We start from the raw sequence: 25,684 nt of genomic DNA, 5'->3' as shown, positions 1-25,684 counted from the left end.
ACCCCGTCAGTGTTCCCTGCCCAGAAAATCTTGTACCTGTGTTCTTTGCCTGTGAGGAACCTTGCAGAACCTCCTCTCCATCTTACTTCCTGGATGCAGCACATATCTACGCATCTCCGTTCAAGCATCTCAACAATTTCACCAGATCTACCTTTCAGCGTGCCGACGTTGAGAGTGCCAATCCTAACAGTATGGGTGTTGGGGGTGTGGGCCTGTAGCCTGGGAAGAGGAAAAGCAGTGTCGTGTACCTGATATATATATACATATATATATATATATGTATATATATATATATGTATGTATGTATGTATATATATATGTGTGTGTGTGTGTGTGTGTGTGTGTGTGTGTGTGTGTATGTATGTATGTATGTATGTATGTATATATATTATCACTTAAGCATTGTGAGACTTCTAGCCTGGTGTAGAACTCAATATATATATGTTTCAGAACACAGTGTTAGAGGAGTACAGAGCAGTAATAAAAACAAGACGACACAGGAAAAACAATGGTTATGTTGTTAACTTCATTAGCTTACAGCTGTTTCTACTATAAGATGCAGTGGACTTTTAGTTGGGTGCCTGAATAACATCCTATAGCTTCATTGGAGCCTCAAATATGAAGTGCAATTTATTTGGGAAAAACAAATTACATTTCTCCAATGTACAGAGAAGGTATTATCAGTGAGAAAGTCATTGGTATATATATTTATTTAAAACAGTTTACTTTGGCTCCATGCAGCTTAATCTTTTGTGAGCTTCTGGCAGAAACTCATCGTTTGATTCCCAGACTGGGCATTGTGTTGTGTTCTTGAGCAAAGCACTTCATTTCACGTTGCTCTGTGATCATTTCAACATCTGACATGTGGCACCCAGTTGCATCTGTACAGGTAATGTCGATTTGATGGCTTGAGTGAGCTTATGTCTACACAAACATTTGATCACTATAAACAAATCATCTGTGTGGTTGTCCAATTAGGAATTGTCAAACCCTCATACATCATCTAACGACGAGAATCCATTATATATATATATATATATATATATATATATATATATATATATATATATGTATGTATGTATGTATGTATGTATGTATGTATGTATGTATGTATGTATGTATAGAGTTAGAAAATTTCTATAAGAGATGAAAGCAGTACTATAATGGTTATCGCTACTTAAACATGGCTGTACCATAGAAACTGCTGTTACTGCTATTTTTAACCCCAGGAAAAAACCTCCTCCAGCTGGTTATTCAATGCAATCTGCACCCAATATATATTACACGCAGGAGAGTGAACTCCCACCATCTACCAGTAGCAGTGAATCTTACTTCTCAGTATAATTACTGCTTTCAACTAGCTAATTTATACTTATTTATAAATTAGTGTGTAAATATGTACTCTAGTCTATATATATATATTTATTTATTTAAAAATGTAGTGGTAACACACGAGTAAGTAGATATTTATGAAAAAGAACAAAAATGCTACTTTTTTTAAAATTAGGTACATTTAAATTTCTTTATATAAATACATTGAAAAAATGTTGTTTTTTTTACATGATTCTGTTGTTTATAAACCTTATCAAAAATATGTACTTAAATGAAATATGTAGAGAAAAAATTATTAATAAAATAATTAATAAAATAAACGTTCTTAGTGTACTTTTCTTTTTCCTGCAAGGGCACGTGGTAATTTCCATTAATTTTCGTGGCATTGCTAGTAACAACTTTAGCAGCTGTCTATGGTGGTAAATGAAGTAGTGTGGTCAAAACTGTTTTCAATAGGAGTGGCCACAGCAGTCAAATAAGCAGCAGTAGCAACCATAATAGTCGTTGTAAAGTTATCTCCCTTGAGGTCTTCACAGAAATAGATTTATTCAATCTCTCATCTTTATTTCTTATGAATAATATTCAAATAGTTTCAGTGTTTCGAACTTAAAGAATTTAGACTCGGTTGATACTTTATTATGAAATGCATTTACTTGCCAATGTGTTCATTTTGGCTAGCATTGTCTTTGTATTTGTATAATGGAAAAGTTGTGAATTTGGGATATTTATTGGATGTACATATGTGTATGTGTCGCTGACAAATATTTTCCATCTAACCTCTAACACATGCCGGCATAGAAAAGCTGACATAATACAAATGGATGAAATATATATATTTTTATTTGTTATCTTTTATTTAAATGTGTTTAAACTGAACTTGTCTGCAACCAAGTGTTCAAGTGTTTTTAATCGATAATATCAACTCCGAAAACTTTATCAGTTTAATACGTATTTGATAGTTTGTTTACCAAAATCATTAAATTAATCTTTATATAAAGTGATGCAATGCAGCACAAGTGTTTACAAGGGTTGACCTAAAACACAGACACCGATACAGAGATAAGGTTAGTGAAATGCCAGTCATTTGAAAGGCATGTGACAAAATGCTTTGAGAAATTTGTTCCAGACCTCTGTACTCACTGGAAGTCAGCTTTGTACTTTATCCTATTGGCACTGATAAAATAAAGTACGAGTCGAAAGAGGGAGATTGGCTGAGTTGTTTGAGCATTGAAAAGAATTCCTGCGCTTTATGTTCCAGTTATTTGCCTTGCCTGACATTGGATGGTAGATTTAATCCATCACCTGATTTAACACTTGTGGAAGGAAATTACCACAACATATAATAATAAACCACGAAAGGTGAACCATGATAGGTGGACCATAATATGGTGAGGGATTACTGTATTGTATAATATATTTTAATATAGTATATTATATTTCTATATGATATTAGTGGACTATAATAAAATATAGCACATTATAATATGTATAATATAATATAATATAATAAAGTATATCTTTTGTGTATCTTTTGTGTGTTTCCGCCATAAGACTGTGGCCATGCTGGAGCACGACCTCGATGAATTTTAGTTGAATAAATTGATCCTGGTACCTATTTTTTTTTTAGGTCAGGTACTTACTCTATCAGTTTCTTTTGCTGAACCACTAAGTTACAGGGACATAAACACATTAACTCCAGTTGCCAAGCAGTGGTGGGGAACAAACAGGCACAAGGACGGACACATACACACATGTGAGGGGCTTCTTTCAGTTTCCGTCTCCCATATTTATTCGCAAGCCTCTTATACTATACATTTATTTAATATTCTTATTCTTTTACTTGTTTCAGTCATTTGACTGTGGCCATGCTGGAGCACCGCCTTGAAAGGTTTTAGTTGAAGAAATCGATCCCAGAACTTCGGGATCGATTTATGGAGACATAAGCACAACAGCATCAGCTGTCAAGCGATGATAGGGGCACAAACACAGACACACATGTATAAATATATGTTCTGGAGAACATGATTTTTCTTTGTGGTTGGGTCGTTGATGACCTCTTTCTAGCATATTGGATGTCCACCTAGTTGTCATCCCTTCTTATACGCATATATATATATATATGTATGTATGTATGTATAATGACAGGTTTCTTTTCAGTTTCTGTCTACCAAATCCACTCACGAGGCTTTGGCTGACCTGAGGCTACAGCAGAAGATACTTGCCCATGGTGCCATGCAGTGGCACTGAACCCAGAACCATGTGGCTGGGAAGCAACCTTCTTACCACACAGCCATGCCTGCACCTATAATATAATTTGTAATGTATAATGTATATATAACACAAGAACAAGAGTATGTATAGGTCTACGCTGATTGTTACTTCAGTTGATGCATCTTTATACAACAAACATACATTTACAATCTCTGACTGTGGAGCAAAATGTGTGCGTGTGTGTGTATTTTGTATGAGTGTGTATCTGTGTATCTGTATATATGCGTATATATTGGCCATTGTAAGATATAAAGTGTCGTTGCTAGGTAAATGTTGAAGCAATATAACATGTGTTTGCCACTTGCATAATTACTGCCTACTGCAACCCTTCCAGCAACCAGCCAACCAAACGACCAACCACACATCCCATCCCATAAACCTCAAGAATCCAGATGTTACCATTTAAGGTCTATTAGATCCAATGATTATTCTGACTATCTGTATGTAATGAGTATGCCAGCAGTAGAAAAACTGATTTTATCAGCCTAATCTTACAAACATCTTCTTAGACTCAAGTAATGGCTGGCCTGGACTACAGTTTTAAAAACCTCAAACTGTTATTTATGACAAATATAAAGAAACAAATCTCTCTGTTTCCTGTTTTTACTTCATTCAAAGAAAATAGCCAACGATTTGAAGAATATCAAAACCTCTCTGGAAGGTGATGGATTGCTGGAGCCAAAGCAGAAAGTTGGAGAGGTTTTGTTGTTTTTATTGGTATGTTTGATGTTATTAGTAATGTAACTACAACATTAGTGTTGTTGCTAATAGTATATGAGGAGGTACCGAAAAGTGACCGAAAACGTTCACTGTGGGACAAGCTTGTTGTAGTTCAGGCTTCTACTGCTAGAAGTCACTTGATGTGACCCTCAGGCATCAGTCTGCCGACCAGCATTGTCTAGTGGGGTCATACTGCCACCTGGTAGGGTTTTTTTTGGGGGGGGGGGGGGGGCTTGCAGTGCTTCTCCCCTGTTTGTCGGTTTCTGCAAAGGCTGAAATGAAGGGACAGAATTGCTTCCATGAAATTCTATTTTCTGCTGAGGAAAACAGTGGCCAAAACAGTCGTCATGCTTCAAGACCACTGCCATGAGCAAAACACAAGATTACGAGTGGCTTTCATGCTTTAGGAATGATCACTTGAGGCTTGAAGACCAGCCTCATTCAGAGCAACAGCTGACCTCCCAAATAAATGAAAACCTCATGAAAATTCATAAAGTGATCCTGGAGGACTGTCACTGAACAATTGATGAACTTGTTAATATAATCAGTGTGTCATGGAGTTTCTGCCAACGAATTTTGAGCGAGGGATTGTGAATGAAAAGAGTTGCAGCAAAATGTGTGCTTCACTTACTCACAGAAGATCAAAAGCAGTCATCACTGAATGTGTGTTGTGGACTGAAAGAACAATTAGCTGAAAGTTGAACCGGACCTTTTTTCAAAGCGAAATCGGGATGGTACCTGTGCCCAGCGTCGCCTTTCTGGCACTTGTGCCCATGGCATGTGTAAGGACTTTCGAGCAAGATCGTTGCCAGTGCCCCTGGACTGGCTCTTGTGTGGGTGGCACATAAAATACACCATTTGGGCGTGGCCATTGCCAGTACCGCCTGACTGACCTTCGTGCCGGTGGCACATAAAAGCACCCACTACACTCTCGGAGTGGTTGGCATTAGGAAGGGCATCCAGCTGTAGAAACTCTGCCAAGTCAGATTGGAGCCTGGTGTAGCCATCTGGTTTCACCAGTCCTCAGTCAAATCGTCCAACCCATGCTAGCATGGAAAGCAGACGTTAAATGATGATGATGATCACTGATGACAAAAGCTGTTGCTGTGGAATTTGCAGATGGGGAAGAGGTGAAGAAGAAAATGACAGGCATTAAAAGGCATCACTTTGCAAGAGTTCTGGTGCTGCTTCGAACAGTGTAAAACATGCCTGAACTGATGCATTGCTTGAAATGGAGAATACTTTGAAGGAAATAAAAGTGTAAACACGTGAATAAAAGAATAAAAGAATACTGCAAAATTCTGGGTTTTTTTGAGGGGTACCCCCTCATACAGCACCAAGTTAGGCCTTAATTGAGCCGATAGACCAATGAGCAAAGGAATCAGTGAAATAGAATCAGTGAAAAGTAGAGGCTTCTTGAGATTCTCTTATCTTAGTTGGAGCTATTTGCATTGACAAACAGCAATACAAATAGTAGAAAGAGCAGAATAAATAACAGAGAAGTGTGAAGTCTCAAGGAGGATCTTTCTTTGCAGAGACAAATAAATTAACAATAGTGAGTGGGAGGATGCTAAGTTAATGTAACAGAGGAGAATCAGTGAGAAGGAAGAGGAGGAGTGGTAACAGGTGTTAGCAGTAGGGGTAGGAAGAGGAGACCAGTGGTTAGAGGAAAGAGAATATATAAAGAATAGCAGCAGATTTGAAAAATATTGACAGGCAGAGGGCGATAATGATATGTGTGTATATATATATATATATATATATATATATATATATATATCATCATCATCATCATCGTTTAACGTCCACTTTCCATGCTAGCATGGGTTGGACGATTTTACTGAGGACTGGTGAAACCAGTTGGCACTCCGTCGGTTACGACGATGAGGGTTCCAGTTGATCCGATCAACGGAACAGCCTGCTCGTGAAATTAACATGGAAGTGAGTGGCTGAGCACTCCACAGACACGTGTACCTTTAACGTAGTCCTCGGGGGATATTCATCGTGACACAGTGTGACAAGGCTGACCCTTTGAATTACAGGCACAACAGAAACATGAAGTAAGAGTGTGAGAAAGTTGTGGTGAAAGAGTACAGCAGGGTTCGCCACCATCCCCTGCCGGAGCCTCGTGGAGCTTTAGGTGTTTTCGCTCAATAAACACTCACAACGTCCAGTCTGGGAATCGAAACCGTGATCCTATGACCGCGAGTCCGCTGCCCTAACCACTGGCCCATTGCACGTCCACTTTGTTAAATGATAACTATAGTAATCTTTAATCACTTGATCAATAATCTATCACTTTAAATCTGGAATAATTCGTCTGTTGGAAAGGGACTATCTTTGTGTCAGTAAACCTACATTGCTATCTCAAATAATAAACAAACTCTGTATAACATTTAAATCTACTCATTGATAGATTCCTCGCTCATCTCGTTTCTATTGTATTTTAATAACGTACAGCTTGTCTCTTCTCATCTTGTTATTAGCTGATATTTTTTTCTATGACATCTCTGTTGTGACAAATTAGCAATCAAATAATTGGCAAAAAGAAAAACATTCCTGATATTAATGATAACACTGACGTCAGGTGTGCCATGTGGGATAATAAAGAAGACTTAATTATTCAGAGAGTGAGAAGTCCATGGAAATTGTTGTTTAAAGCAACTTTTATCTGTAAAACTCAGTATTCTGTACATTGACTTATGCTTCCCAGAAGTTGAAAAATCAATATTGTAATCAACAGCAATTAACACAACCACACCACTAAACAAACAAACATGGTACTTAGGCTGTTGTTGCTTTTGTTGTTAGAATTGTTAGCATCATAGAAAAAACACTTAGCAGTCTTTTGTCCACCTTGATGTTCTGAGTTCAAATTCTGCCAAGGTCAACTTTGCCTTTCATCCTTTCAGGGTCAATAAATTAAGTACCAGTGAAACACTGGGGAGTCAATTAAATTGACTAGTCCTCTCCCCAAACATTTCAAGCCTTGTGCCTATAGTAGAAAGGATTATTAATATTATTATTATTATTATTATTATTATTGAGTGAGAGAGCAGTGCATGCCATCAGAGTGACACTGGGGCAAAATATATGAAGCCCATTATACCCATCATGACTACCCGTCTGATAAGGGTACACCAGGCACATACATCACAACCATATGTGTGCAACATGGTGATCTCATATCAAGATAAACAGTGCATGACCTCGCAGGTGGGGCCCAGTTAGAATTTTCTTCAGGTCGAGTAGCCCATCCCGCTCAAAAGGTCCCTGAATAAGGGTTGCTTAAGGATGTTGAGCAAAACACCCATGTTTCTAAAGGTGAATTATTCAAACCCCAAAGAATTCCTCTCAACATATAGAGGAGTCTATCAACTCAGAGTTTCTAACAAATTCTTTTCTTCTTTCAGCCATATTTGCGAAAATACAATCAAGATTGAAAAATCTACAACAGCCAAATGTTCTGAATTCTATACCAAAGTTTTAGAAGGATATTTTCTGAATCGAACTGCATCAGAACTAACAAAAGTCAGCACTTCTGAGTTACAAAGAAAACTCCTTCAATGGCAGAAGCTCCCTGCTTCCAGCCCTGTATGTGTTTTCACCAAGTAAGTCACATCATTTCTTTATCTCTCTCTGCTTTTTTTTTTTTTTATAAAACTTTAAAATATTAAATGATTTTTTTTCAAAACAGAAACTATTCATTTTCCTTGGCCAATCATCGGTCTTTAATCCATAATTTGGATTGTGTCTCAATCTATCAGCAATCTTTAATCCATCATTTGAACTGTCTCAATCTGTCGTCAATCTTTAACCAACCATTTGAACTGTTTGAATTTATCATCAATCTTTAATCCATCATTTGGATTGTGTTTCAATCTGTCAGCAATTTCTAATCCATCATTTGAACTGTGCCTCAATCTATTATCAATCTTTAATCCATCATTTGAACTGTGTCTCAATCTATCATCAATCTTTAATCCATCAGTTGAACAATGTATATCACAATACTCTCTCGGTTAACCACTAATCTTTGATCCATCATTTGAACTGTGCCTATCAGAATAGTTTTTTCTCGGTTAAATCAGTCTTTCTCAGTTAAATCATCATTTCAACAGTGTCTATCTTAAATTGGTTTTAAAACTCTAACAATGGTGGTTTCTCCACTGTTAAATATTCCAGACAAATATTTTCTTCAACTTTCTAGTAATTTCACATTATTAACAGTGCAAAACCTGTTTCAAAAGACTGACTTTCTCTTAACAGCCAGAAAATATTTCAGTCCCAATCAACTGTTAGCTTTCTACAAAGCTCAAGTAAGATTCACATTTGGGATACACATAAAAAAAATCAAACCAAGACCATTAGTTCACACTCTTTTGACTTTTTTTAATAGCTCCTATAATGGTCCCTTCTCCTCAAAGTCAGGTAATTACATATTATAGTCTCACTAGTCCGCACAATAAACCAGTTTCTGCTCTTATTGTTAGCCATTTCTGTCTGCCCTTGGTACCTTGTACTCATAACTATGACCAGTTCTTCTTCCTCAGGACACAAAAGCCCTGAAATTCATTTCTTGCCCTTGTTTACCTTATGGCTGTCAATGTGTAGTGATTCAAATCAACCATTACCTTCTCTACCTCACCAGTTTCAGGGAAAGGGAGGTCTGCAAGAGTTCTGGCACTCCTCTATCTTTCTCTCTCTCTCTCTCTCTCTTTCTCTCTCTCTCTCTCTCTCTTTCTTTCTCTCTCTCTCTCTCTTTCTCTCTCTCTCTCTCTCTCTTTCTCTCTCTCTCTCTCTCTCTCTCTTTCTCTCTCTCTCTCTCTCTCTCTCTCTCTCTCTCTCTCTCTCTCTCTCTCTCTCTCTCTCTTTCTCTCTCTCTCTCTCTCTCACACACACAAAAAAAAAAACAGGCATAACTGTGTGGTAAGAAGCTTGCTTCCCAACCACATAGTTCCAGGTTCAGTCCCACTGTGTAACACTTTGGGCAAATGTCTTCTATTATAGCCTTGGGCCAACTAAAGTCTTGTAAATGGAATTGGTAAATGGAAACTGAAAGAAGCCCACCATATATGAATATACATATAAACTGATACTCTGTCAGTTATGACGACGAGGGTTCCAGTTGATCTGATCAACAGAACAGCCTGTCTGTGAAATTAACATGTGAGTGGCTGAGTACTCCACAGACACGTGTACCCTTAATGTAGTTCTCTGGGAGATTCAGCATGACTACTACTGGAAAGGATCTGAAACATAGAATTGGAGCTGCACCCCGGGGCATTTGGAAAGCTAATCAAACATGTTTTCAACAACGAAGATCTGAACTTAACAATGCAAATTATGGTTTATAAATGCTGTTGCCATTTCAACTTTGCTGTGAAACTTGGACTCTGTATTGTTGCGACATCTAAAAATTAGAATGCTTTCACTGACAAAAGCTTCATTCAATCTGGAACATGATTAGTCACTAATCTATCATTGAACGATATCTGCTGATCATCCACCGATCATCCATCAAATCTATTCTCTAATCATTCACTGATTACCATCTACAATCACTGACCAGCCACAAAATTACAACCATTTATCTGTAACCTCTGACCAGCAACCGATCGTTCATCAAACTTTATCATCTGATCTATCGTTGTACTCTATCAAGTGATCTACCATCTACCATCTACCATCTACCATCTACCATCTACCATCATCCTATATCTTTTAACAGGCCATTATCTACCATTAAACTTTATCATCTGATCAGCTACTAATCGACCATCAAACTAAATGCCTCTCTTCTGCCTCTCCCACCAATATTACAATTAAATATTATCTTCAGTCTTCTCCTTTTTCCCTCTTCTCCTTTTTCCCTCTTCTCCTTTTTCCCTCTTCTCCTTTTTCCCTCTTCTCCTTTTTCCCTCTTCTCCTTTTTCCCTCTTCTCCTTTTTCCCTCTTCTCCTTTTTCCCTCTTCTCCTTTTTCCCTCTTCTCCTTTTTCCCTCTTCTCCTTTTTCCCTCTTCTCCTTTTTCCCTCTTCTCCTTTTTCCCTCTTCTCCTTTTTCCCTCTTCTCCTTTTTCCCTCTTCTCCTTTTTCCCTCTTCTCCTTTTTCCCTCTTCTCCTTTTTCACTCTTCTCCTTTTTCCCTCTTCTCCTTTTTCCCTCTTCTCCTTTTTCACTCTTCTCCTTTTTCACTCTTCTCCTTTTTGCATATCTCCTCCTCACTTTAATGCTCTATGTGTCTCCTCTTCCAAATCACTTTAGGAAATTATCATCTCACTGGTAATGATGAGTCTCAAGTTCTAACAAGCTATCACCAATTGTCATTTAAACATTTTAATTTCATAAAGAGTATTTCAGACAAGCCACCTGGGACAGTCTTCAGAAAAGCTCCCCACTCTATTCTATATACTTTGGAAGAGTTAGACACATGCCAAGCTAACTTAACTTTGCTAATAAATAAAGCAGAGGACATGAGATAAAGATCCTGACTTCTGAAGGTTGTCTTGGAAAGTGAGATTTATGCAGTTGACATTCAACTTGAATATTGTAGGTTAATAAGATGGCGAGCTGGCAGAGATGTTAGCACACCAGGCAAAATGCTTAGCGGTATTTCATCTGTACATTCTGAGTTCAAATTCTGCAGAGGTCGACTTTGCCTTTTATCCTTTTGGGGTTGATAAATTAAGTACCAGTTGTGTACTAGGGTCGATCTAATTTACTGGCCCATCCCCAAATTTTTTGGGCCTTGTGCATAGAGTAGAAGAGAATATTGTAGGTTAATGTTTGCAAGGAAAAAACGAAGAGACAAACCAACAAACAAAGCAACATGGATGGTGTAGGATATTTCCAATTGGTTGCAGTCTTGTGGTGGAACAACTCAACCATTTTATGCATTTCCCCTACTTCACCACAAGAGGGCCTTTGAGGAAGAAGAATTTTTGTTACAATAAAGATATATGTCCTGATGGTAAAGTATTGATAAAATATTAACCACTAGATGGTTGCTTCCCAGCCATATGGTTTTGGGTTCAGTCCCACTGTGTGGCACCTTGGGCAACTGTCTTCTACTATGGCCTCAGCCTGACGAAAGCTTTGTGAATGGATTTGGTTGATGGAAACTAAAGGAAGCCCACATATTTCATACTACTGTCAAGTACAGCGGTATGAAGTAAGCTCTATTGTCACACTCTCTATGATGTATTAAGTGATTAAGTGAAGGGTGTCATGGTTGGATCTGCTAGAAGTAGTTGGCCACACTTTGGATAACAAGCACTTTCAACAAAATATTTAACTCTGTTGGATATGTGGGTATTTTCCAAATACCTCACAGCCACTCTGTGTGTGTGTGTATGTATGTGTGTGTGTGTGCATGTGTGTGTGTGTGTGTGTGTGTGTGTGTTTATTGTCTCCATAACTTAGAAGTTCAGCAAAAGAGACCAATAGAATATATACCTGGCTTTACAAGAAAATAACAAGTACTGGGGTTGATCAGTGTGATTAAAATTCTTCAAGGCGGTGCCCCAGCATGGCCACAGTCCCAGGACTGAAACAATTAAAAAATAAACACTAAGTCTAATTATTTAACCCTTGGCTGTTCTCATCTGGTTTTGTGATTCTCATCAATGAATGTTCTTCTTCCAATATTTTTAGACACGAACTCAAGAAGACTGAATCCTGTTGTGATGGTTACGAAGGGGACAAGTGTGAGATCCGTAAGTATATCGAAGGGGTCACAGTAATTTCTGTTTTCTAGAACACGAATCTAAAATAGGTGGAATGTGTTTGAGAGTGTGTGCAATAATAACAGTTAGAAGTGGATCATTGGTGTTTTAAAGTCACTTGATAAATATATATACATACAAGGGGGTGCTGAAAAGTTCTTGGTTTTGGGTAAAAGAAAATACAGGAGGATCAGTTGATTATGATTTTAGTCAACATATTCCCCTCTCAGATTCACACACTTATTGCAGTGGTCCTTCATTGTTTTCTAAGCCCTATAGAAGAACTTGGAAGGTTGAGTCTTTATCCAAACCTTTCATATGTTTAAAGCCAGGACCTTTTCAGCACCCTCTCATGTATGAGTGTGTGTGTTGGGTTGGCAAGAAAGTAATTTCGTTTTTCCCAAATAGATTGAGTTAAGATTTTTTTTAATGACTTTTGATAATGTTATGATGTTTTTCCTTTTGACATTTGATAGCCGTTACTTTTGGCTTACTTTAGAAACAAATTACACATAATTTTATTTACATCTCTTAGTTCAGTGCCAATTTTAGCATGGAGTGCAAAAACGAACATTTTTGCCATATTTTGTTGTTTTTTTTTTTATTACTGTACAGGAAAGAAAACTACTGAGGTTCACAATGAGATATATAAAGTTTCTGATGATTGCTTAACAGAACACACATGTCAGAAATGGTTTAAAAAATTCCATTCTGGAGATTTTTCACTCAAAGATGACCAATGTTCTGGTCGACCTACTGAAGTTGATGATAACCGAATCAAAACCATAATTGAATCTGGTCGTCATATAACTGTACGAGATTTTCAAAAGTTGAGATAAAAAGACATGAGGCTGTTCTGCAACTGTCTTGCTTTGACTGGAGTTCAAAAATTGTTATGTTTTTATAGAGAGGACATGGCTCAAATTAGTATCTGTTTCGGATATGATTTGATTGATCAAGGATGATCATAGGATTAGATTTAGAAGTTTCTGTAAATTCCCCAGTTATATCCTTTCTTTAATGTCATGTGACAATATATTAAATCTATCATGGTTGAGTGAAAGTGTCTAGTGAAAATTTCAAACCATCAAGGCTGTCTGAAATTTATCCTTCAAGTGTAGTAGAGGATGATCTTGTGGTTAATCTTAGAAGTCTTTGAAAGTTCCTTGCTTTGAATTCCCTGCTTCATCCATTCATGTGACAACGTGTCTGGTACCATCAGTATTTCATCAGTCTTTATGTTCTGAGTTCAAATTCTACTGAGGTCAACTTTGCCTTTCATCCTTTCTGGGTCAATAAATTAAGTACCAGTTGTGTAGTGAGGTCGATCTAATTGACTGGCCCCCCCCTCCCTTAAAAGTTAGGTTCATGTGCCTAGAGTAGAAAAGGATATTTATTACACATAACGAAGATGGCAAACTGGTAGATTCATTAAGATGCCAGGTGCTTAGTGGTATTTTACCCATTGCTACGTTCTGAGTTCAAATTCTGCTGAGATCAGCTTTGCCTTTCATCCTTTCTGGGTCAATAAATTAAGTACCAGTTGCATACTGGGCACCATCCCCCAAAATTTCGGGCCTTGTGCCTAGAGTAGAAACGAATATGTCTGGTGCCATAAGTTAAAGCTTATAGGAACAGATAGTCACACAGCAAATTCAGGCTGACGGAGTGTTCGATTTGATGCGTTAACCTTATGATAAATGCTTGTCTTTTTCTGTAATTGTAGCTGTGTGTTACCCGCCCTGCAGAAATGGTGGTAAATGTGATGAACCTAATGAATGCACCTGTCGTTCAGACTTTGGAGGGTATCGCTGCGAAGATAGAATTTCTGGTAAGCATTCTTGCAACATAATAATCAGTAATGTAAGGAAGAATAACCTGTTAAATATATTTTAATGGTAATATATTGTGAATAATTATTCCCCATGATATCTACTTTTAGTAGACATGTATTCTGTATCCCTTTGCAAATAGAAATTATGATGAAATGCTTAGCACTATTTTGTCCGTGGCTACATTCTGAGTTCAAATTGTGCTGAGGTCAACTTTGTCTTTCATTCTTTCAGGGTCGATTAAATAAGTACCAGTTATGTACTGGAGTCGATGTATTCAACTTAATCTCTTCCCCCAAATTTGAGGCCTTGTGCTTCCAGGAAGCACAGGGCCTCAAATTATTATTATTATTATTATTACGATTATTATTATTATTGTTATTATTATTATTATTAAGGTGGTGAATTAGCAGAAAAGTTAGGGCATCGGACAAAGTACTTTGTGGACATTCAACTGGCACTTTACATTCTGAGTTCAAGTCCTGCTGAGGCCAACTTTGCCTTTCATCCCTCCTGTCCAGTGCTTGTGTCGGTGTGATCGACTAATTTTGCTCCTCTCAAAATTGCTGGCCATGTGCTTAAATTAGAAACAATCTCCATCATCATCATCATCATCATCATCGTCGTCGTTTGTCAACATTTCAAATTCAAAAATTAAAACAATGTGAAACCAAAACAAATAAATAAATAAATAAATAATGTTTTTTTTTTGCTTTTCCTATCTTTGCAGATGTGTCCCATTCCATGGGTTACTGTTACAGCGGAAGCCATTGTTTCGGAGAAAAAGCCAAACACAAAGAAAACATAGTGTACACCTTTGCTGATTGTTGCCAGGGAAACAAGGCTAACAGCTGGGGCCTCACCAATTCCAAATGCATTCCTTGTGAAATCACTGGAAACTGTGAGTTATCTCTTTCATGTCTCCCTCACACTCCCTCTCTCTTTCTTTCAATTACACTCTCCTTTCTCTTTCTCTCTCTCGTTCTCTTTGTCACTCTCTCATTCACACTTACACACACACACTGACTTCAATCCTTTCTACTATTTCTCATACATACCCATGCACACACACACACACACACACACACACACACACACACACACACACTCTCTCTCTTTATCTATCTTACTGTCATTTACCTGTCATTCCCTCTCTCTATATATATCTATCTATCCATCTATCCATCCGGCCAGCCAGCCTATCTATCTATCAGTCTGTCCATCTGTCTGCTTGTCTCTGTCTATCCATCTATCTATCCACCAACCCACCCAAACATCCACCTATCTATCTATCTGTCTATCTGTCAGTCAGTCAGTCAGTCAGTCAGTCTATCTGTCTGTCTGTCTGTCTGTCTGTCTGTCTGTCTGTCTATCTACATCTCTCTCTCTATCTATCTATCTATCTATCCACCTATCTATCTCTCTCTTTGGTATCTCTCCACACTGTCTACTCTTTCATGCCTCTGCTCCGCTCCTTGTTCTTACACATTTTCCTTTCATGCATATACTTCTGCTCAACCCAGAAGAGATTTCTTATAATATTATTATAATATTATAATATTATAATATTATAATATTATAATATTATAATATTATTATATTATTGCATACAAATTATATTATACCATATTAATTATCATATGATCCATAGTATATATAAATTAGTAAAATATAAAATATTTATTTATACATAAAAATAGGGGTGGTGGTGCTGAGGGTAATATGTGGCCATGAGGATGGCGGTGGCCCAAAAAGTTTGAGAACCTCTGATCTAGAGTGTAATTCTTATTGGCAGCAAAAATTGTCTTCTACATTTGTTTTCTTCTTTTACAGCAACCGCAAAAGATGTTGTCAAAAAGATGCATACCCTTCCATTTGCCACTTGCCGAAATTTTGGACCATACAGTTATCGAACATTTGATGGTGTTCTTTATGATTTCTCTGGGAACTGTAAATATACATTGGCTGTAAAACCAGGACTGTGGAGCATCGATTTGACCATTCAGAACTGCTCTCGGCTTGAAACTTGCAAAAAGGTAAATCATTCCATTTTTGAGTACTTTCGTAACACTGAACCATTAACCCTTTTGTTACCATATTCCTGTTGAGATGCTCTATGTTTCTTTCAATTAATTTTAAATAACAAAGAATTTAGTAAAATAACTTCGTTATCATTAAGCTAGTGTTAGGAACATAAATTGTGACTAAGGTTTGGTGGAAGATTTTAATTCAGAACTCTTGAAAACAAGACATTTGTACTACAGAGCCAGAGGTGGTTTCAGCTAATTTGGTACAAAAAAGGTTAAGAATTGTTTCTCTATTATATATTTTAACCCCTTTGTTACCATATTTCTGTTGAGATGCTCTTTGTTTCTTTCAATTAATTTTAAATAACAAAGAATTTAGTAAAATAACTTAGTTACCATTAAGCTAGTGTTTGGAATATAAATTGTGACTAAGGTTTGGTGGAAGATTTTAATTCAGAACTTTTGAAAACAAGACATTTGTACTGCAGAGCCAGAGGCGGTTTCAACCAGGTTGGTACCAAAAGGGTTAAAATTAATTTTTCACATTTTGAAAAGTGATTCTTTTATGAGTCCATGACAAAGAGTGTTAGAACTGAAAAATGTAGCATTGTTTTACTATATAAAAATTCTGAGGAATCGGTAGAATGGTTGGCAAGGGCAAATGGAGTGAGGTGGTATGGGTATGTGTTGAGGAGGGATGAAGACCATGTTCTGAGGTGGGTGATTGTGTTTGAGGTAAATGGAGCATGAAAGCAAGGTAGATAGAGGAAAAGGTGGAGGGGACAGGTGGAGGAGGAGATTGGGAGACTTGGTTTGAAAAAGGACACCACCACTCACAAGGCTTCGATTGGCCAGAAGCTTTTGTAGTAGACACTTGCCCAAGCTGCCATGCAGTAGTGCTCAACCTTGAACCATGTGGTTAGAAAACAAACTCCTTACCACGCAGCCACACCAAATGAAGACTTCATTGCAATCTTAAGAGTGGGCTGGAGAAAATGGTAGACTCTTTTACTCTTTTACTTGTTTCAGTCATTTGACTGTGGCCATGCTGGAGGCAATCTTTTTGCTTGCAGCTTATAAAAATTCCACAAAGAAATGCACAGGACCTATATTCAGGGAATCAGAGACTGACCCCTTGAAATCAGATCATTATTATTATTATTATTATTGTTATTATTATTATTATTTACAAAATGAGGTGTAGAAAAGAAATGTACTCACACAGACGCACTCTTTTTCAGAGGCTGGACATAAGATTCAGTGAGACCAAGATCACAGCAAATGGCCATAATATCCTACTGGGCACACACAAGTTAGACTTGTCTGATTCACAGTATTTTAATGGTATGTATTAAACAATCGTTATAATTCATCTGTTGTCTATTATGTTTCAGAGCTTGTCTAATAATTAATCGCTTGTCAAGTTGTGTTGGGAACAAACACAAGCAAGAAGACACACACACACATACAGACACACACACACACACACACACACACACACACACACACACATACATATCACTCCACACCACTCCACACACTCTAGCACTGACCACTTCCCAGCACCCGCACCATCATCCACACATCGACACATTACAGTTGCACACACACACACATGCACACATCTACACGGCAAAGTCACCAGCCCCTATCCACGCGCACACACTTACACACTCTCACATACAGACACACACGTGCACCTTCGTTTTGGAATCACCAGTACTTTATTATCTCCCCTTCTTCCTAGCTCTCCTGTCCAGCCACCGTTTTCTAACCAGTCACCATGATTGACCACTAAATCCATAAGTTTTTTTTTTATTCTCTCTCTGTTTATTTCCTCGTGTTCCTTTCTGTTGAAGAACGTAGGCTCAAAACGTAAAAGACTTTCTCACCTTCCCAAGCATCAAACTAATACACCTTCTTGTCGTTTATACACCTGTCTTTGTCTTTCTGTAAATTTCAACTATATATATATATATATATATATATATATATATATATATAATCCAAGAGAGTTAGTGGTTGAGGATCCGACCCACTACGTGTCAGTATGTTGTCTTTTTTATCATTTTGGTTATAAAATAAACAGATTAATCAACGGAATACAATGTCTGCAAGTTGATGAGTACCACATGCTAAAAATAGTATCAAATAAATAGACAGGTGACTTTTATGCAACATCCACTTTTAAGTGGTGAACAGTTTACCTTTTGGTATTAATACTGCTTCTGTCACTCGCTTTATTTTGTAATAATAATAACTGGCTTTTAGTGACATCGGCACCTGATTTTAGCTCTGTGTTTGTATGTATATTGCTAGCATGGCAGTTCATGCTATTTCCAGCACCAAGGTACCTGTCATTGACAAGGCCGAATGAGGCTGAAATCACTAGATCTGGTAGTCCTAGCAGTGGAAGTAGCAGTGATTGTCTGCCACTGATGATAACTATGCACTAAAAAGCCATATGAGAATTTTCTCTCTTGGTAAAATAGTGCAGTATTTGTATGTTCTTACACAGCATCCACTTACTTTATATTATTTGTTGTATGAGTGATCGATGACATTAATAAACCTGTCCATTTTTTTAAATATCATATTTTATTATTTGTAGCATGAGTGGGACTTTCTTTCCGACCTAAAATATTTACAGATTCATTTCTTATGTAGACATTATTTTTGCAATGACATTAAAAACGCCATTTTCCTACATTCTCATAGGTACAAGTATTGTGCTGAAAGACAACTTTGTGCATATTGAAAACTCTGCTTTGGGATTGAAACTAAAATTCGATAATGAATCTTCGGTGTATGTGACTCTCCAAAACAGTGCTAAATCTAAGAACATCAAAGGATTGTGTGGAAGCTACAATGATGACCCTAGTGGTAAGTGAGCCATACTTTCAAGTTTTGATTCTTAATACATAGACCCCACGCCCCACACCCCACCTCACCCCCAGGGCTTATATTTCAAACTGCATGATGGCCTTACTGTTGCTGGCGATAGGTAAAAGAAAGGCAGCCAGTACATGCAATAAAGTGGTTGGCACCAGGAAGGGAATCCGGCCATAGGGACCATGTTGCAACAGACATTGCAGCAAAATGCAGTTTTGGGCCCATCAGATCCTGTCAAAGCATCCGACCAATACTAACATGGAACATGGATATTAATGATGATGACGATGATGATGATGATGCTGACGACGAAGACAATGACGATGATGATGACGATGATGATGATGATGATGACGACGACGATGACGATGATGATGACGACGATGACGATGATGATGACGATGACAACGAAGACGATGATGACGACGACGACGACGACGATGATGATGGTGTATTTTACGTGCTCGAAATGGTATATTTTACGTGCCACCTGCACAGGAGCCAGTCCAGCGGCACTGGCAACGATCTCGCTCGAATGTCTTTTCACATGCCACTGGCACAAGTGCTAGGAAGGCGACGTTGGTAACGAATACGCTGGTGAAGAAGAGAAATTTGGATATACTAGGAAACACTATGTCCATGAAAGAGAAACCTTAATATGTTTGTACAGAAAAGATTTATAATTCAAATTGCAAGGTTTAATGTGTTACAGCAAGCAATGCTGTCATGTTGGTTTGGGAGTCCTCAAGTCATATTGTGTGTGTGCCAGATAAATTCTTTGTCTTATGTAATATGGATTTAATAATGATATAATGATATAGCACAGATTTAATAATATTGCTTTAATTTTTCTGTTCTTTCCAGATGATTTCATCACACGAGAGAACAAAATTGTTAGCAGTTCAGAAGAGTTTGCTAATTCCTACATAATTCCAGACAGTCTGAACCCAGTATGATGTTTAATTCTGATTCCTATAATGTTTTATAACCCTTTCATTTGTATATATACAAAGTCTATATATATGTATGTAGTGGAGGCGCAATGGCCCAGTGGTTAGGGCAGCGAACTCGCGGTTATAGGATCGCGGTTTCGATTCCCATGCAAGAAGGAAAAAAAAAGTGGCTGTTAAATTGATGATAATATATATATATATATATATATATATATATATATATATTATCATCATCATCAATTTAACAGCCTAGCCATTATTATGATTGACCGTTGACTGAACACTATTCAATTTTTTTTCACCCAATTTTTTTTTTGTCCTTGTTTTTCTCCTTGTCTCCGTATTCTTTCTGTTGAAGAGCGTAGCTCGAAACGTCAAAGACTTTCCGTATTCCCGAGCGTCATACTAATACATCCTTTTGTTATTTACACCACCTGTCCTCGTCTGTTGTTGTTTTTTCGTACATTCTCCCATATATATATATATATATATATATATATATATATATATATATATAATTATTTCAATAATAGGATAAAATCTTTTATAAGAATTTTATCAAGTAGTTAGCGTGAAAAAACTCATAAGGGAAAAAATCCCTCATTTATTGCACTAGAATATATTTATTTATATTTATATATATACATGTGTACACACACGAACACACGCATGTCATACACAAACACACACATGTATATATACAAACACACACGTTCGTATAAGTGTTAGCCTGTTACATGGTTGCCGTATATAAAGTTTGACTATAATTTTGTTTATCTTACATATGACTTACAACCGTTTACAATAAATGAATATTGATATATGTGTTTATTTTTAATGCGCATTATTTGTCTTTCTTAGTGTATCCCCACAGAACGTTTCCCAAGACAGTGCCTCAACAAATTCCAGGAACAAACTGCAATTCGGATGTGTAGCAGTATTAAGTCTCATAAGTTTGTTCGTTGCCATATGAAGGTTAGTGAAGCTTATTTACAACAAGTTCTAAATTGATAGTTACAATTACTAGCAGTTGATCACAACTGGAGAAAATTCATTAGTTTTCAAATCACAACTGGTGATCATCTGTCAGAAATTGGTCGCACCCAGTCACCAACATTTTGAAGAGAGAAAACACAGGACCACTTAGTGAAATCATCAAAGAACAAAAATTAAAATTAGCAAGTCTTATATTCCTGCTACCAGAACATTGCCATTTTAAAACAACTGTCAAAGAGGCATTCTCTATAAAACAAATTCTATCCCCAACCACCATTTTCTTTTTACATCCTGTGCGTCACATCTGCCGTGGAAGTGCAATGGCCCGGTGGTTAGGGCAGCGGACTCGCGGTCGTAGGTTCGCGGTTTCGATTCCCAGACCGGGCGTTGTGAGTGTTTATTGAGCGAAAACACCTAATGCTCCACGAGGCTCCGGCAGGGGATGGTGGTGAACCCTGCTGTACTCTTTCACCACAACTTTCTCTCCTGTTTCTGTTGTACCTGTATTTCAAAGGGCCAACTTTGTCACACTCTGTGTCACGCTGAATATCCCCGAGAACTACGTTAAGGGTACACGTGTCTGTGGATTGCTCAACCACTTGCACGTTAATTTCACGAGCAGGCTGTTCTGTTGATCGGGTCAACTGGAACTCTCATCGTCGTAACCGACGAAGCGCCAACAACATCACATCTGCCATTTTACATGTTCATCCCAGTTATTTCTTCTCTATGGATTTTACCATCACAGTTACGAGGGGTTACTGAAAAGTTCCTGGCTTTAAGGCTATCATGAAAGGCTCTGCAGAAGGCTAAAACTTCCAAATTCTTTTACAGGGCTTAGAAAAAACTGAAGGACCGCTGCAATGAGTGTGTGAACCTGAGAGGGGAATATTTTGTATAAAATCGTAATTAACTGATCCTCCTTTGGGCTTTTACCCAAAGCCAGGAACTTTTCAGTCCCACCCTCTCATACTTCTTTTGTGGATTTTACTAATTTCTTACTATCCATTGGGCACCTAACACTGAATGATAATAATAATAATAATAATAATAATAATAATGGCTTCAAATTTTGGCACAAGGCCAGCAATTTCGGAGTAAGGGGCTAGTCAATTGCATTGACCCCAGTGATCAAGTGCTACTTATTTTATCAACCCCAAAAGGATGAATATATAGTGCAAGCGTTTATTTGGTAAAAAAGAAAGAAAAAAGAAGACCATCCCAGAATAAAGGACTAAATGGGACTGAAGCAGACACATGGATTGGAGAGTTGCTGAAGAGGTCACAGAGTGTGTGATGAAAAATTTAAGACAAACAACACTAAAATAAGAAAAATAATGAGGCTGAAATGAAGAATCAATATACAGTGTGTGTGTGTTTATTTGGCAAAAATAAAAAAAAGGACGACCATCCCAAAATATAACAATACTTTTATTAATGTTTTATGTTTTATCTTTTACTTGTTTCAGTCATTAGGCCGTGGCCATGCTGGAGCACCACCTTCATTTTAAGTATGGTACTTATTCTATTTATATATTTACTTTTTAGATTATTTTTTTTTCTTTTTTTTATGTTTCAGGTGAACGTAAATCACTGGTTTGACCTTTGTGTCAACTACGTCTGTAATGCTGATATAAATGCTGATGAAGCTTTGCAGGCAGGAATCTGCAGGATATTCTCAGCCTATGCACTAGAATGTTCTAACGAAGGTGTAATCGTTCAGTGGAGGACACAAGAACTTTGCCGTAAGTATCTAATCGTCTTCAGCATCATCATTGTAGACATTTTTGATCCAAGAAGTTGACACTTTCGTTTGGTTTCTTCATCTTCTAACAATTACCTCTCAGGTGATTCTGGACTGAAACATTTGATGACATTCTCTACAGCCACAGGCACAGGTGTGGCTGTGTAGTAAGACGCTTGCTTCCCAACCACATGATTTTGGGTTCAGTCCCGCTACATGGCACCTTGGACAAATGTTTTTCACTTTAGCTTTGGGCTGACCAAAACCTTATAAGTGGATTTGGTTGATAAAAACTGAAAGAAGCCCATATATATATATATATATATATATATATATATATATATATATATATATATATATATATATATATAATGGAGTTAAAAATTATTTTTATGTATTTGCGTACATTTAAACTAATTAAATATTATTTTACAGAATAATAGAATCAAAATTTCTTTGATTAAAACCCTTTCTAACATGGAAGTATCCAAAGAGCATTTAACGCACATAATGCTTTATGAATACAAAAAAGGAAACTCTCCAGCCGAAGCGAGTCGAAGCATACACTCAGTTTATGGGAAAGAATGCTTGAATGAAAGAACTTGCAGAAGATAGTTTGCAAAATTCAGAAGTGGAGATTTCAGCCTTGAGGATGAAGATCAAACAGGACGTCCAGTTGAGTTTGATGATAAGCTCCTTGAGGCATTACTCGAAGAAAATCCTGCATTATCAGTTGAAGAATTGACAGTAAAGCTTAGTTCAAACCATACAATTGTTCATTGTCATCTTCTACAACTTGGAAAGGTTCCTAAACTTGGAAAATGGGCGCCTCGTGAACTGTCCAAAAGCAACCGCAAATCCCGAGTTGACGTCTGCTCTTCTCTCCATTCTCGTGAACTCATTTCACCTTTTTTGGATAGACTTGTGACAAAAAATGGATCTTCTATCGAAATGTTAAACGTCGTAAACATTGGCTTGGTAAAAAGGAAAAAGCTCAACCACAACTGAGAAGGGAACTTCATGGGGAAAGGTTCTCTCTATCTGGTGGGATTGCAAAGGAGTAATTCACTTTGAATTATTGCCACCTAATGCAACAATCAACGCTCAAGTCTACTGTCAGCAATTAGAGCGTTGAACCAAGCTTTTAAGAAAAAAAAGACCCCCATATATGGGTACAGGACATCACAAAAAACGTTAAACACAATGAGAAACGAAAACAAAGACGAAGACAGAAAACGAACTTTTTTTTTCGAACAACGAAAAAAAAAACAGAGAAACGAGACATGCAACATACTGTACTCATATATGCATGTATGCATACATATAGATGTAGGTATGTACATATATGTATGGATATATGCATATAATTATATATATATATATATATATATATATATAATGATTCCACAATGTAACCACATGGATATCGTTGGCGATTTTTTCTTCCCCCGTCTTCCCTTCTTTGGACTTTCCTATGTTTCCGACGAAGAGCTCCGCTCGAAACGTCAGATTCTCTTTCTTTCCTTTCCCGAGCGTCCAGTAACACAATCTGTATCACGTCCTCACGTTGTTTTTTGTTGTTTTTTTGTCGTTTTTCTATTTTGAACTTATATAAATATATATATATATACCACCAAATATTTATTTCTTGATAAATTTTGCCTTCTTTTTTGTATTAAGTAACACTGACACATCTCGCAATTATTTCTGTTTATGAAACATTAATTTTTGTTTTGTCATCTTTAATACTTTTCTTTTTTAACTTTCAGCAAAAAGTTGCCCAGCTGGATTTATCTATTCCGAATGTGCTTCCATATGTAAATTATCTTGTCAAAATCTCTATAACATAAAACCCGATTCGTGCTACACTCAGTGCACCCCAGGATGTGAGTGTGTTCCAGGTACCGTGCTTGACCATGGCAGTTGTGTTGTTCCCAATAATTGCTCTTGTGAATACCATGGTACTCAATATCTGGCTGGAGAAAAGGTCAAAGTGAAATGCAATGATTGGTATGTGTTTACTGAAAGTTATTATTTGTTTAAAGGAAAGGATGCACTAACATGTAATAAACAACAAAAGTATAAATTAATATTTGAATAGAAGCAGTGATAGTGTTGTAAACATTATCAAACACACATTCTCAATGGATGTCCTTCCCTTATTCATGAAAATCACCAGCAAACAAGCAATGCACATACATTGTGTACGTGTGTTCAATGATGTTTACAACAAAGGCGCTGAGTTTGCAGAAACGTCAGCACGCTGGGCGAAATGCTTAGCAGTATTTCGTCTGTCTTTACGTTCTGAGTTCAAATTCCGCTGAGGTTGACTTTGCCTTTCATCCTTTCGGAGTCGATAAATTAAGTACCAGTTGCATAGTGGAATCGATCTAATCGACTGGCCCCCGCCCCCGAAATTTCAGGCCTTGTGGAATCGACTGGCCCCCTCCCACAAAATTTCAGGCCTTGTGGAAAAGAATAATAGAGTAGAAAAGAATATTTACCCTTCCCCCAAAATTTCAGGCCATATATCAACAGGAGAAAGGATTATTATTATTTATTTTTTTAACGGATTTACGTAACTCTTCACAAAGTCAAGACGAAGAGCGCGATTCGATTGTAAGATCTTTTATTAGTTGAACGATATTTCAACAGTACGTCTGTCTTTGTCAAGTTCAAAGTAAGAAGTGATAAAAATTCAAAATTATAGAAATTTAAGCGTAAAGTATGAACGAGAACAACCAGCGTCCACACGTTGATGGAATGACACCAGTTTTTAAGTTACAATTTTATAACAGGCGAAAAGAGATAGACAGAAAAAAACAGGAAAAAGAAGACGACAGAAAAAAAAGGAAAGAAAAAGAGAGAGAGAAGAATATTTAATCAAACAGTTTTGTATAAATTTGATGATATTCTCCTGTCATCTTATTCATTCCTCCAAGGCGTGATGTTAATAACCCGCAAACATATTTCTCCTCATACATTCTGAGAAGTGAAAGTCGGGGTAGATTCAGAATATTTTTTGAGAATGTGCACTTTCAAGTCTTCTTCAAAATTGCAGCCGCTTGAAACGAAATGTTCAGCAAGTTCTGTTGAGCTACTGTTCTTGTGCCTGACATCGAATCTGTACCCATTAAACCTTTTGTTTAATTGTTCTGTTGTACAACCAACATAAATTAAGTTGTGTTTCGTGC

The 25,684-nt window shown here is 37.2% G+C and overlaps 1 protein-coding gene across 3 annotated transcripts in view; it reads left to right on the top strand.

The window, feature by feature from the left end:
- Nucleotides 1-25,684, top strand: part of LOC106874879 (SCO-spondin) — an 86,728-nt gene that overhangs the window by 19,705 nt on the left and 41,339 nt on the right. For all 3 annotated transcript variants that reach the window (XM_089343616.1, XM_089343617.1, XM_089343615.1), the window contains exons 2-12: nt 7,737-7,934; nt 11,976-12,037; nt 13,773-13,877; nt 14,609-14,779; nt 15,712-15,914; nt 17,147-17,249; nt 18,624-18,788; nt 19,662-19,747; nt 20,612-20,725; nt 22,326-22,491; nt 24,260-24,500. In XM_089343616.1, coding sequence (XP_089199742.1) covers nt 7,737-7,934; nt 11,976-12,037; nt 13,773-13,877; nt 14,609-14,779; nt 15,712-15,914; nt 17,147-17,249; nt 18,624-18,788; nt 19,662-19,747; nt 20,612-20,725; nt 22,326-22,491; nt 24,260-24,500 — 1,614 coding nt within the window. The remainder of the gene's footprint in view (nt 1-7,736; nt 7,935-11,975; nt 12,038-13,772; nt 13,878-14,608; nt 14,780-15,711; nt 15,915-17,146; nt 17,250-18,623; nt 18,789-19,661; nt 19,748-20,611; nt 20,726-22,325; nt 22,492-24,259; nt 24,501-25,684) is intronic.

The sequence above is a fragment of the Octopus bimaculoides genome, chromosome 27 (assembly GCF_046866305.1).
Source record: "Octopus bimaculoides isolate indiv1 chromosome 27, ASM4686630v1, whole genome shotgun sequence".
Taxonomy (NCBI): Eukaryota; Metazoa; Mollusca; class Cephalopoda; order Octopoda; family Octopodidae; genus Octopus; species Octopus bimaculoides.
Note: the sequence above shows the minus strand (reverse complement) of the source record. Positions and strands in the feature narration are given on the sequence as shown.